The sequence below is a fragment of the Danaus plexippus genome, chromosome 10 (assembly GCF_018135715.1).
Source record: "Danaus plexippus chromosome 10, MEX_DaPlex, whole genome shotgun sequence".
NCBI classification, from domain to species: Eukaryota; Metazoa; Arthropoda; class Insecta; order Lepidoptera; family Nymphalidae; genus Danaus; species Danaus plexippus.
The window spans coordinates 4,142,927-4,159,102 of NC_083543.1; the positions used below are offsets into that span (position 1 = coordinate 4,142,927).

The following is a 16,176-nucleotide window of genomic DNA, read 5'->3' on the forward strand; positions in this document are numbered from 1 at the left end:
TTCGACGTCGGCCATGCTTTCAGTGCTGAGGATCAAGGTATAAAAAGTCATACACTACTTCATACTTTGGGCATCCGAACAAAGTAATTTATTTATTGAGCTTTAGTTACCAAAAATGTTCCGAATAATTATTTGACACAGTGCCATCTTTAATAATAGATGTAGTTATTATAATCAACCACAATCAAACATCTCATTCATCTGGATGCATTCAAATATTTAACAGTAGGTATGTGCGTAGATATTCCTCTTTCCACGCACTTGGCAGATAGTTTAATGGTCACCCGTCTAATGCCGGCCACACACGTTACAGTATACTTGTGCAAGCCAGGACTAACGCATGTATACTATAACCGGTAACGTGTGTGATCGGCATAAAGTTTTTCCTCAGAACTACTTAGTTGAGTATACCCGCTTCTACAGCCTAGAGAAGGCTGACAACTCATGACAAAATCCCTTTAATAAATCTTGACGGAAAACGTTGACCACTTATCCTGTTAAAGTAACAAAAAACTATATGGGTATTTAATTATTTGATGTGATAATCATCACATTCCTGAAGATTAAGCAAAAAATAATGACGTCCAACAAATAACATTTGAAACGGTGGAGTCCCTACAACAAGTTAATTAATCGTGAATCAAACTGCGTATAATAGTTGAGGATAGTTGATAGCGAGGCAAGTGCGTCCGAATGGCGAGATGGCGACCCGAGCGGTCATACGACGCGACGCCACTTCTCTATCAGCGCCCTCCTCCGTCCCCTGCCCCCTGCGGCCAGCAAGGCGCCCGCGAACGGAATTCGCACGGCCGCCGCGCCTCGCGACGCCGTCATTCAGTGTACTAGCGACCGTTCCCGCTCGAGGACGAATTGTTACACGCGTAACGCGCTTAATACGCAGTTACGAGATACGCTGACCGCGTGCGCTTTTAATAACGGACAAGAAAAATAGTTTTTTGTATATCGTCGCGTTTGTTATACCAACAATACCAAAGTGCAATACCCAGTGATAATCGTTATCAGTGCAGAAAAGTTTCCACAAAGTGCGAAACGAACTTGAGGACGCTTGAAATTTTTTTTGTGAGTTGTTGATGCTTGTGATAATAAAAGACGGGTACAGTTTTTAGCCACGTTACAAGGTTGTCGTGCCTTTAAACCGCCAGAGATGAATTGGAAAATCGGCGCGTAGTCGCTCACGTGGTGTTCGCCCCGCCCCCTCCTCGCACCGCTCAACACTTATATTTAGCGAAAATCGCCTCTAGGGAGCGGCCCGAGGCGCGTTGGCAGATACATCCACGATCATCTCTGTTTATGAACGTTAGCACGACGCCACATGTTATTGGCTTCGTGTAACAACTGCGATAAGAAGTTAGATAACCTTTACGGATAACGGGTTGCGGGCCGGTCTTGAGCACTTCTGGAAAAAGAAAGAAAATAGTTACGAGACTCTAAGGTTGTGATGATAATAAACAGAATACGGTCGCGCTGGTGAGCGCGCCTGTCGGTCGACACACCCACGTAAATATTTATCAGTGATACGCAATAAGATGTCTTTACAGAGAGGTATTTACCAGAGTCCCTGGTCGTCACAGACAGCCCTATCAGAATTGGAGGGAATGGGTGAACTGGAACCTCTGGGGGAATTGGGAGAAGTCGGCTTTGAGCCCCAGACGCGCGCTCGGTCCAACACGTGGCCGTTACCGAGGCCAGAAAACTATATCGAACCTGACGACGGTGGCTCAAAGAAAAATTCTAACCAGAATCTAACTGGTAAATATCTGGTTCTAATAAAACTATCAAGATTGTTAATACTGAACTAATTGTATGGAAGAAGGTTGACGCGTTACTGTTTGTTAGTAAACAAAGTTACGGATTCTTTCATAAAATTACTTTTTACAACTATTATTTATTTAAAAAAGAATGTTCAGATGTAAACTGAGCGTATTTATTCTTAAGCAAAAACACCTAAAATACTATGCATGCACTATTTTCGCTAAGTTTATTTAGTATTTTTTTTGAAAGTTAGCGTAACACAGTATTCCTTCTATATTATATCAAGTGTAATTTAAAAGCTGAAGCAAAACATAACTCACCTACGTATTTTTATTAAATATTTATAATTTTCGTCAACCACAACATGGGATAAGATGTTATTAAATATGGCTCAATTCAAAAAGATACAGTGAAAATATAGGTACATTAAATTATTATAATAAAATGCATAGTGTACCAACTCGAGTCAGGTTGCGATAGTTTAATTGGTAAAGCAAATGGATGGAGATATTCCGGAAGTAACAAGTTAATATCCAGCTCGCATACATTAACTTTATTATAAATTGAAATTGACATCCAAAATAATAATTGATCTTCAAATAATTACTAAGCAGTGATAACAGTTTGTGAGCTCCGATGGCACGTTCCACTAAGACATCAAACATTTAATTATTGAAACACACTATCTTAACAAAATAAAGTAATCTCCTTGGACATTGATACACACGCGTAACGAATGGTGTATAAATTAAACAGTATTAACAATAGAGAATAACAAGTCTTTAGGAATTTCGATTTAATTAAATACGTGTATGTATTTAAATACTGCTATTTTTATTTCTAGGTGCACCACCGCTGCCGTCAACGTCAGGCACAACTAAGAAAAATTCGTCCCGGCGTAATGCCTGGGGTAATCTTTCCTATGCCGATCTCATTACTCAAGCTATTACCTCCTCTCAGGACAACAGATTAACATTGTCCCAAATATACGAGTGGATGGTCCAAAATGTGCCATATTTTAAGGATAAGGGAGATAGTAATTCATCAGCTGGTTGGAAGGTAAGGATTCTGTTATATAAACCAAAACTGCATATCCAGGTGTAAATATTACAAACGTCTTCGGCATTTTTCCGCGAAAGTTGCAAGGAACGTTCGAAAAGTTTTTCAAGACATTTTAATGAGTCACTTGGCGTCGAGCCACTGGATCTACCTAAATTCTATAATAATGTATGCCATTTCTTTTCGTGTATTATTAAATAATATATAATATATTGCGTATGAAAATTAGAGAAACATATTTTTATATATTATTTTCATAATCAAAATCTACAATTAAATAGCATTCGCTATTATAGGTACGTAATGTTATATACTGACAAAGTTATTAATTCGTCAGTCATTTATCGTATGTTAAATTTCTTAGAAAATATGAGAAAAGTTAAGAAATACAGCAATGTCCATACTTAAACATTGATATGTAGAACTGCTACAGAACATGTAGTGTGAAATACTTTCATATTATGAATTGTTGTTGAACTTTTTGTCCAGGAATCATTTTCTTTATTTACGATATACTGATATTCATAGTTTCATTTTCAATCACACATCATTCAGTCCGCCGCTCGTAGGTTCCTATAATAGTGTTGCCAATAATAATTAACTCATAGAATCGCTGGCTTCTTTTCAACGTCTGTGCGCAAGTTAACAACGATTTCCGCGTTCCATTCTGCCAAAGTATCAATACTGTCGATATTTGATAAAAAAATTATCACAACACTATGTTCAGTTCATCATTTAAGGATGTAAAAAAAAATTATTGTACAAAAATATGTACGTTCTGAAATCGTTACGTCAAATGTCATCAAGATATTAGACATAACATTGTAATAAGAGAACTTCTATAACCGTGATTTAGTTATAGATTCCTGGTAGTGTTATTTTTTGTCAAACTGCGCAGTAGCAGCCGTTATCTCTATCCGAGCTGCGACACGACCGATATAAATGATAATAAAAACACTATTATACACTCAATCCATGTCATTACTATCGTCCCAATAGCCGGAGGCGTATCCATTACCATTGCCACACAGATAAATTTAAACTCTATTGATACGAACTCAGCAATGGAATGCGAAAGAGAAATAATATCACATTATGTTTACAAATGTTACGATCACATGACGTATAAAGAAACACCGAAATGGAGAAGGAAAAATATGTAAATTTAAATTATATTCCGATGTAATTTTTTTTTCTTTTCTGTCGATAAGATGTATTAGACAAATCAAAGATCATCTTTGGCTTACAACGACGACCTTAAGATGAAATCCGTGGCATTGATTTATGTTTACGCACATAATACCTATTGGGGCGCCATCGATCTGTTAAACGATTCTGATGATTACAGCATACGTAATAATGTTTAAAATTCGTGGCTCTCGAACCATGTCATTGTATGCTTAAATAATTAGCGTGTTGATATCGCTCGTCACTTTCACACTCGCGCTGGTTATCTAGTGTATGAGCAGGATGGGAACATGTTCATTCTGAGGTGAATGAATGTAACAGAAGTCGACACGTGCTCCTCAATTTAGAATAATATAGGAAATGTGTATTTTGTTTTGACAAATATATTTTCTAATTGAAGAACTCTTATCAGTGATGTCAATAAGTTGATATTTTTAAATTATTTTTTTAATATTGAGTGTGTCCGTTTCAAATTTATCCACTTGTTGAATTTGAGACGTTCCAAAATTCCTTAAGGCACTTTATATATCGTAATAAAGCGACTTTTTTTAAGAGTATAATGAGAGATGAACTCAAATCGAAGATGCACAAAATAACGAGCGAATTTGGTTTAATCTAGAGATGTGTTAGAATAACTACTTTTTTGTTTTGTCTCGCCATGAGTTAATGCATTTAAATAGAAATTTGATTTCTATTGAAAACTAGACTAAACATTTCAAAGAGAACATATTTCATTACACGCGAGTATTGGAAATAGATTCCTAATATATATGTACATGCTACAATAGTTAAAAAATGTAATAAGACTTGAAAACAATTTGTTCCACATATGTTGATACGATTAAATATGAAATTATAATTATTCACACCGGCAACATTCATCTCAGGCTTGTACGGGGAATCACTAGAAAGTAGCGAAAAATTAAATTAAATTGAGGATGTGACTTAAGTCTGAGATATATACTTTAACATTTAAAAACAATTCGTTTCTGGCATATATATGTTGATACGACTTTATATATGAAAATAATTATTCACACTGGCAACATCCATCTCAAGCTTGTACGGGGAATCACTAGAAATAAGCGAAAAATTAAATAAAATTGAGGATGCGACTTAAGTCTGAGATATATCTTTAATAGAGCCAAAATATTATTGTACATATACCAAAAACGTGATCAGTAAATAATTTTGTATTCCTGGTGTTAGCGCTTTGGATCCCATTGAATATCAAATGTATTCTACCGTTAAAGGAAACCGTTAGCACTCAAGATATCCTTGAACAGTCATTGGAAAGAAAAAAACAAATTCTATTCAATAATTCTGTTAAATTCCCTAGATGTAATTATTTAATATTATTTGATGAGATCTGATGAGTTATGTCCACAATATGATTTCCAAGTATGTTATCTTCAACGTATAATCGTTGGAAATTTCCAACAGAGACCTTTCTTAATAGTAATTGAGGTTACATTGATTTACCGTCTCCCATCTAGTGTTGATATGATAAGTTTGTATTTATACAGTCATGTGATAACGCGATCGAGACTTATTACTGAAACTATCTCGAACTTTACACACTTACGTCATATTTTGTAACTTATATCATTACGTAATTTTTGATTTAAGCTAATTATATTTCTTTTAAAACCTACCAGCATTTTATTTTATTATTGATTAATATTGTTTTATACAAAAAGTTTTTATAGCTTTTTTTTTTAATTAGACCTTTTCTATTCATATATTATATATGTGCCTATAATTCTTTGCCTGTGAACGTGAACTTACAGCCGATGTTAACAATATCTGATAAGGCAGACATTGACACGTTTAGCGAAATATGTAAAGATAACAAACAAATATGTTAATATATTTATAGTAATTCGTTTCAAACATAATATAAAATGGAAATCATTCGTTAGTTAATATATTTGCGAGCGTAATTTATTGAATAGTTTCGTCTGAAAAATTAACAAGGTAATAACTAAATAGTTGAACATAACTTTTAGTACATTTTTTTTATATACTAATTATACCGGATTGCTTTTATTTTAAGAAGTTTCTCCATAGTTCTGAGTTTTATATACAAACGGATGCAATACTACATAAACTTGCTAACTCCATGGATACCCCTTGCCATTTTATGGTATGTTAAATCAGCAGTGGAAGTCGTTTATTGTTTAACTCTTCTTACGGTTCCATTTTAAGTATGTTATATAATAAACCTATAGCAAAACTCTCGTCTGTCTGTTTAATATAGAAAACAAAGTGAATTATTTTATAAACTATACTTTATTTTCATTAAATAACTATCATACACCTGCGACTTCGTTTGCATAAATTGGAATATTTACAAAGATTTCCATATGAGCAAAATTCTCATATCACTGGAGACGTAGTGCTTATAAAAATCTTTGTTTTTCAAAGCTTTAATAACATGAAACTAAATTATCGCAATTATTTTTAGGGGCAACGTGTGAAAGAAACAATAGAAAAAAATCCAGAAAATTCATAGATTAATTAATTAGTGTACAATTTTAATTTTATTGAAACTCAACTATATACCATGACAAACATCGGAGAAGTCACCTCAACCAGCCGTTTTCACAATGCTTTTTACTGACTAATACTATAATGGCCAAGAAGACTTATTAATTATTATTACTGGATAAATTTTTGTTTTATATTTATGTTAATCAATTAACATAAATAAAGAAAAAATAAGATTAAAAAAAAACATTTTAAACTTTCGTTAAAATATTTATTTTGATTATAATAATGTAGGGTCATATCTTACTCTCACCTATTAATTGACTTTTATAAGAGACATTGATTCCCCATTTGATATTCTGTCTTATTTTTGAGAATATAAAGTTGCTAATTGTCCATCCACAGTTATATCTTATCGTGGTATTTGGGACCAGTTACGTTTTCCTGATAGTGACAACACTCGAACAGATTTCTCTGATTAAACTATTATAATACACCGCATTCATATATTTTTTTGCATACATTCAATAGGCTTACGACAAGGTTACATCGTCACAATACATAACGTTAATAGTTTTTATTCATAATTCGAACATTATTGCATTTACGTTCAGAAATGAGAAACGGGAAATTCTTCGTTTGTAGTGTGACTATGATCACTCGTGTTAAGGATACAGGTGTCTTGAGTTAAATGCATAATAAATTGCCTCGTCACAGTAAAAGTTGATCGCTTCGACCGGCCTTGGACGTCGTTTGTTTTAACTGTATCGACCGAATTGAGTCGGAGGATTCGGAAAGTTTTGGTTATTACGTTTATTTTGGCAATATCAAACTGGGATATTGAAAGTTAAACATAACGGTAGCTATCAACTTAATACAAATTACGATACTTATGTATAGTTTCCTCACAATTAATATCCTGTTTCTATGAGATTACATTATTAAAATCTCCTTGTATATTTTATGATAGATTAAGCGGATTTATACGTTTAAAATATGCTCAGGTAACATTTCGTTGAGAGGCAACTTAATAAAGTCAGAATAAGTACGCAAACGATGCAAATAATACCTTAACTTTCGGCGTCATATTTTGTCTATTAATTACTATAAAGATGTATGAGAGATATAAGTTGTAGTTAAGAAACTGCCTGTAGCACATTACTGTGATAAAATATTTTTATTTAATACATTATCTAATTATATAATCATCTGATAAGATACGTTCATACAAGGATTAAAGGGCCGGAAATGAACAGAATTGGTGGACAAGATACGATTTAAACTAATTAATTAACATGGAAGTAAATAAAAAAAAACGTAATATTTATAAAAATATTTTTTTATTATTTATTAGTAGCAACATTTCATATGGTATTATGTATCCGCGTCATTATATGCAAGAGTATCAATAACAAGTCAAGTTTAATGCGTAATAAATTAATATTTAAATCGTAATTGAAAACAGTCGAATTTCTTTTAATATGTAATTTCTGACACGATGACAATACATAATTTATGAAAGAATTAAAAATGTCTAAATATCAAAAAAATATTTCGTAGGAATATTTACGTGTACTTTCTCAATTTATAACATTTTTATATTAAAATTTGTATAATTTTAATTATTTTTGTGTAATATTCTACCAATGACCAATGATAACTTGATTAGTAGCTTTAATTCTATTATATTATCTAAGAAGGTTCTATAAAATCTTTATTTTTCATCTTATATTCTATAAATATGAGGCTGTTTTTCTTTTTATTTTATTATCTGTCTGAGTTACTTTCATATTTTTTTTTGACATAATTTTAACTTAACGTAAAACCTATACTGAAATATTATTTTTTTATATAATTTTTACTCCGTATTTAAATTATATTTATTTACAATCTCGTTTTCTTTTTTAAACATCCTACGTGTTTTGCTAAAGTATGAAATTTAAGTTGTTTTATATAAAAAAAAAGGTTGACGTGATCTCAATTAAATCTGCATCAATTATAATCATTAAAATTAAAATATCCTTACATTTTTGAAAAATAAATTATTAAATGTCATATAGATTACATACTGGCTGACAATTTATACTTAAATTAAAGGCTTTTAAGCCTTTTTACGTGTTTTAACACGTAAATAAAATAATATCACATTTTAACTCGAAATTGAAATTATAACCGAAATGTATTTTCAGCTGCTTGTCATTAGGTAGGGACAAATGTTAATGAAAAGTAAGTTAAATAAAATATCGTTCCACCTGGAAACCTGTAATGAGTTTAAGTTCAACCTTCGCAATAAATTTACGATACAAATTTGTTCCACTTTTGATATATAGTAGGAATATTTGAAGGGTAGAATGCAATGAAACTGAAGCTGCAAGAACACCTTGCCTTGATTGATTTATACGTCTTGTTTGTCACGAGGCCCGATTTATTTGAATTCCAACCAGCCTCGTGCAGCCACCAGATTAATATTAGGCCTCCGTTTTATCCGTCCCTACTTTGAGCAATATTTCATCTATCGGGCCGGGACCTCGCAGAATTAACATACAAACGTCAATCGTTTCATGAATAAAAAATGTATTGGATTTAGTGGAATGACTAGCGCTGTTCCCGCGGTTTAGCTCTCTTCATATTCCGGAGCGAATATCGGTAAAATATGAAAATGTTACGCATAAACTGATCTTGAGTACTGTCGCACTTAGACGTCGTTTAGACGGGTCGTCGAGATAACACTTGCATATAAATATTTTCTCAATTTATTTTTCTATTTCACTTAAATTTTTAGTACTTTTGTATGTCTATTTTATAGTGCCTAGGTATTAACTCGTATTTTTGTTGTGTTCAAAAATATTTGTTTTGCGTTTTAAATACTTGTGACTATTGAGCGATTCTTCATTTTATGTATAGTTAATGCATAATAGTCAAATACTGTCGATTTTGCAAGACAAACTTTACAAATGAATACAGAAATCAGTTTTTTAAAATAAAATGGTCTTGATAAAAATACTAAAGGCGAAATATATAAAATAAATGTGAAATTAGTTGAACAATCTATAATCAGACAATCAGTAGACTGTGTGGGTGACTTAAGACGAGTACTTAAACATAATTTGTTTTAAATGTACTATCATTTGCCGATAACTGTCTCGTCTAAAAGATTTTTTATTTCAGATCTTTATCAAAAAAGCTTATAAGGTGTAGAATGAAGATTATTCTACAGATATATATATGAAATTATTAATGGAAATAATAAAATTCGTTTATGTATAGGTTTTAATAGTATTTTTTATTTTGACCACGTAACCCAAAATATTTCTTTATGTTTGGTCAAATAAATCTCATTAAATTAAATTTCTATTTAAATTTTGGTAGGTTGTTGAAAAATGACAGCAATACCCAGAATCTTTAATATCTAATAACAAGAATTACTTGAAAAGACAACACTATTTTGAAAAACGTCAATGGACGCCTAAATCTTCAATAACGTTTAAAAATACCCTTAAATTCTAAACGTTCCAAGTAAAGTTAAGACACTTACTATTTTGTTTAAAATTTAAAAATTATTTCATTTGCTAGCAGAATAAAAGTTTTTAACTTAAGACTCTTTTATATTCGCTTATTCGATGGAAAGTTCGAGATTTGTATGTATGTAGGAAACGTGTCTGGAGTTTCTGGCTGAGAATGTTACGTGATTCAAAAATCAACAATACCTTTATGAATGATTATAAAAATAATATTTATTTGTTTTATTACCATATTGTTGTTTGTCTAATGTTTTACACAGCTTTCATAATAATGGGTACATTATAATTGATAAATGAAACGATTTCAGTTTTGCTAATTAATCCATATATATATATATAATGTTTAACACATAAGTAAATTCACATAAACGGTGACAATAAAAATAAGGGACATCACCAGAATATTATTTCCTACACGTTGATATGACTCTAGAAAGTTTTAAATATACACGGATAAACTTTTTTTTACGTATGAAATAATCCCAAAAAATGCCTTGATACGTCATTATGAATCTACGAACACATCAAAGGTCCAAGTCTACCCGGTAATAGACACTTATAATTATAGGGACGCGACCCCAATTAGGTACCAGTGAAGCTCGGTAATTACGGTAATCATAAAATTACATTTATGATTAACAACCATTTCCGAGATGAAGTTTGGTGGAACAAGAACGGACGGGTGACAACATTATATCTCACTTATACTTCTTGAACACTAATATATTAATTTGAATCTAAAGAATTTTTTTTTTGATAGTAAAATGTAGTGGCCCTACTTGTTCACCTAAGAATATTATACAAAATAAAAAAACTATACGTAAAACGCAAGTATTAGATAAAAACAAGAGTACTAGAAAATTTATTTAAAAAAAAATTATTTAAAGTTCTAAGATTAGAAAGGTACTAGTTACTACTACTGCTATACTATACTAGATTAACAGTATTTATATAAATACATGGAAGGACTAGTTCTTACTTGGATGCTAGGAATGAGATATTGATTAATCGGAACATACATCTTTGAGTAAATGCTAATTATTTTTTCTACAGATAATTTTATTTTCATCGGCCATGAGCACAATTCTTTCGATATAAATGTGACATCTATTTAAGTTAATTATGTACAAGGAAAGTTACATCGAACATAGGGATTTGTTAGCTCAAGTCTTTTACGAACCAGATATGAATATAAGGTACCTATAGGGAAATAAATAAAATGTATATTGTACCAAAAATTATAAAGAAACTTTAAAAATTCTGCATGACTATATCGTTGGTTATATTTTTTTCTTGTCGCCAAAATACTAATTCATTTAAGTGTTTTATTTCCTTTCATAAATGTCACCAAGGGTGTCGGAATAACAGATATTTGATGTACACATAATAACAATTCTTCTTCATACTGCAAAATAATGAATAAGTTTTAATAAATAATTGTAGATATCTGTTTGCGATAAATAAATTTACTTAAAACACACAAACAAACATACATAGTCAAGAAACGTCCGACCCTAAAACAAAACTCTTACAAAAAAAAAAAAAGAAATCGTTACAGATTTCAAACAAATTCTACCACAGTCAAACATGAGTATAATAATCATTAAATAAAATATAATATTAAGACTATTAATAAATAGTCCAAGTAAATAGTCCAAGTTACTAGGTCCCAGTGTCAACTTTTATATTGAGCTACGTCAATGAACTACTTATTACATTTTCCACAGACCTATTAGCTGGTTCATTGTGACTTGTGAATGATCGTCACATAAACATTATATTTTTGCATTTATTTGTATCCTTGATAAAGTGGGTTTGGTTAGATTAGATGGGTTTGATTGGTTGAGGCTTGATAATGTGTATAATCTTCATGGACTCATTTTTATAATGTATTTATTTAAATTACTAACTTTATCTCTCGAGGGTCACTATGTGTAAAAAAACACGATATCAGCATCGGCGTTCCCTCTCGAGGTTAAATCATATCAGTAACTTCTTACATGAATATATCCACACATATTCGACGCACCGCTATAGCATTATATTTTTTTGTAATTAACCAGCATTTTTTATATAAAAAACCTGTTTTTAAAAACAATTTGCTTCATAGAATAGATTAAAAAAAACTGACAGAAACTTCTAGTGGCAGTGAAAAATTAAAAAATTAATATTCATCAAACATGATTATTATTATAAGAACTTGGAAAATCTGATATGTCAGCCAACCTCGAAATCGCTGCAATCGAAACAGCCTTACAAAAACATTAAGTACAACTTTTAAAACCAGTCGATATGACGTACAGAAATTGTTATCATACAGTACACTACGATACTTCTCATAACAACATAGCGAATGAGCTATCTGATAAATATACCTTTTATTATATGAAAGTGTGATGTAAAAATCAAGGACAACGTAATTCGCATTGCCATTGATATCTAAGCAACGTGGCAATGTTTACGTTGCGTGCACCGCCATGTTTACAAACAGTAAACACTGTTTACTGGACAGACAGCCCGCGTCACTAGGCGTAACGCCGCGTCACCGGCATCTTAGCCAAGACGCGCCCAAGCCTGTTATACTGCGTCTTAAAACAAATGTAATTGTACTACATAACAAAACAATATATCACAGATTATATTATGAACGCTCGCGACATTGTTTCTCTCTGTGTAAGATCTAACCTTGTTTAATATTTACCGCTGGATGAATAGATTTTATATTTATTGACTTATTTTAGATGTGCGAGGGATGTTATTTATTTCTTTAAATAGAATACCGCTTCTTAATTTCGCTATTAATATATAGATTTGTTTTTTTTTTTGTTTGAATATTACGTAGTTATAAATCATAATGATGAAGGTGACTTAGATGTGATTTTGAATATAAATCTATGAATCATCATCAATACATACTAAATATTTTGTCGTCATACAAATAATATTGAATAACTTGAATGACTTGTATCATTTATTTTAGTCGCGTCTAGTATTATATAGACACGTGTATTGTTAATGGTAAGTGAGATATACATTTATTGATTTAACAATGACTCGAAAAGCGGTATTTAAAAAAATATTTTATTGTCAGTTTGACACTTACAAGAAAATGTAATAGTTTTAACTGTACGTGTATACGTACGGAACTGTCAACGATTGTCATGAATGTTGGAAAATTACAGATGTTATGTAAAATAGAATATAATTTGTTATATGTTAATATCCCGAGTCGAAAGGCTGCCGGCCTTGGAAGGCGCCGCTTGCCCCGGCGATTTCCTTAAGCGCTTCGTATACATACATATAGCTCTATAGTAAAAAATCTATTTAATATTTTAATGCATATAGCTGTATATACATTATATAAGCTGTATGTTCATATGTAATATTCCGTCAAAGAGATCCCTAGTGTTGTCTGCGTGAAAATTATTAGTTATAGTGAGCTAAAACCTTTATGATGTTTTTTGTACAGGCTCTTTGACGTCATCATTTACATTAACTTCAAAATATAAGTTACATATAATTTTTAACAATTCATATGCGAAAAAGGAAATCATATATGTGTGAGATTACGCTTTGTGATTTGTTAATTTTAACAATTATTCTTACTATCTTAAAACATCTTCTTGTTCATCGCTTTATAAGAATTGATATATCTTTACGTAAAACATTACGTTTATATATAAATTAAAATGAATGTCTAAGTTTAGGACCAGAACCTTTGTGGTAACATCAAAGTTCCCGCTTGTTCTATTATACATAAGAAAAAAACTTTTAAAACTATGCTATAATATGTTGTAGTCTTGCTTGATGTAATTCAAGCCGCAAGCATCGTGTTATCAACCCACGGAGCTATGACGTCAGTATAACCACACAACTCATAGTATTTTATTATTTTGGCCCGTCAGAGGAAAATGATATCTAACTAATGTGAAGTAACAATAATTTAATAATTTAACCAGGATACTTTTATTTCGTTTATGAATTTTCAATAACAAGGTGTGACACGTTTCTATAGCTAGGTAATAAATATATTTATATTATTTTATTGAAATTTTTTATGTATATAATTTTCTTAGTTTTTTATTATCAATTTATTACGATCATTACTATTATTGAGGTATTAGTATTAATCTATATTTTACCACTTAAAGTAATATTCTGTAATAGTTAGTTCCACGCTGAGCTATTAAGCGAAGTAATTGTATCAAATAGTTAATCGCCTTTGACGGATAATTTAATATATTTATAGAACATAATTAATGAAAATAATAATTAATTAGTTATTGATAGCCATTTAAATTCAAAGCTATGAACACCACTAAGGACTCATGGCTCATTTTAACGATATACCTTCGTATGTAAATGTATTATATATACCTTGCAATAATATAAAGTAAATTATAGGAATAGGAAATAATGATATGCATGTATGAAGAGGAAAATGAAGTATATGTGGAATACGGCAAGAGATTTGAGTAATTAAAACACATATAAAATAATACTAAAAAGTAAGTACAAGATTAATTTTAACAACAGTAGCAGGTTACATTTGGTACAAGATTCCTGCAATATATATTCATAAAAACGAAATTAATAGACATATATACAAGTACTAGAATATCTATCATATATTACGTTATAATAATTTCAAATACAAAGCAAGTAAATGAGTTTGTATTGTATTAACGTTAGAATAATAACGACAAGTAACCCTGTAGAGCAAGGCTTGTGTTATAGAAATGTTAGGAATTGGGTAAAAAAAATATTATATTATATATTACAAATAAAATGGGCATACGTTTGAGAAATTGAAAAGGAAGCAGCTGCAAGAGCAACAAACATGAAAATGTGTTGATCAAAGGTTTATTACAATAAGAATTAAAAAAATATGTACAGATAATAAACGTCATATATATTGTAGGTAATATTTTGCACTAAATTATACAGTTAACTAAAATAATAAGTTACATTATATTAATCGAAAAAATATCAAGATCCTAATAAATTAGTTTGTTATAACATTGTGTATCTCCTGTATTAGCGCGATCCCACTTGAGCTCTGCGATGACCCTGAACCTTGCGCAAGAGCATTCCATCGTAAACTATGACATTTTACTGACATTGCGCTTCTATTGCTCGTCTGACATTTGTGGCGTGCAATAACCTTGTAGGGAACTGGCTTAGCGGGGAAATTGTATAAGTTGATATAAACTAAAATACTAGCCGTGTTCCTGATACTCTTTTATAAAGAAAACCTTTATCGAACAGAATTCGTTGAAGGGTGGGCGTGTAGGCTCTTCACCCGATGTAGCTTTACCCTTGAAATATAATACTTGTGACCGGTTTATGATCTATTTAACTTGGTTCGTTCACCGTTACATACTTGTCGAAGAGCTGGGATGCGGTTATCGCGTTATTTTCTCGCTTTGCTCTTTATAAAAAGCTAGCTGACGCACTGGCAAGGAGAGGTCGACGAACCTAACAGCTGCACTCAACAACTATTTAGTGCGTTTACGGATTCCATTGCGAATTTAATTAGACATTTGTATTTATTTCAAAACAGTGGGAGGTTTGAAATGAAGTATCGTAAAGTTATTATTAATAAATATATTAAACTATAATGCTTGGTATGTTAAAACATCGTAGATTTAGATCTTGTGACAAAACATGACCGCAGTCTCCGAAGTCCGAGGTGATAAGAAAGCTAGCACGTGAAAGCAACAAGTGTGCGCTACGCATGCGCCTCCCCTCTCTGGGAAACCCAACCGCTGCGTACTTTTCCACTACGAAATTGCCATACCAAATTCCAGGTCGAATATTTTTAATCCGTGTAGGATGACTTACAATTATAGTTACATTTTCCATATGATTCATGTTTCATAGAAGTCTATATTCTCTCTACTCCTTTGTTTTTCTGAGTTCTGTTTACGTTTGTATAGTAAACATTGATTGGATTACATTGAAATTTATTTGAGGTTGTAATCACGTACTCTTACGTGTATTAACGTAATAATACTTTATAACAACAAAAGAGGTCATAAACAACTCAAGAACAATACTGGTTTATATTTGATAATTATCTGTTATATTGAACTAGTTTAAAACGCTAAATAGCGTATGCCGCAATCTTTCATAGTTTAAAAAA

The 16,176-nt window shown here is 31.3% G+C and overlaps 1 protein-coding gene across 1 annotated transcript in view; it reads left to right on the forward strand.

The window, feature by feature from the left end:
* Positions 1-816: 816 nt before the first annotated feature.
* LOC116766671 (forkhead box protein O) overlaps positions 817-16,176 on the forward strand; it is a 46,508-nt gene continuing 31,148 nt past the window's right edge. Inside the window, exons 1-2 of the mRNA XM_032656695.2 lie at positions 817-1,770; positions 2,618-2,832. Of these exons, the coding sequence (XP_032512586.1) occupies positions 1,548-1,770; positions 2,618-2,832 (438 nt within the window). The 5' untranslated portion in view covers positions 817-1,547. The remainder of the gene's footprint in view (positions 1,771-2,617; positions 2,833-16,176) is intronic.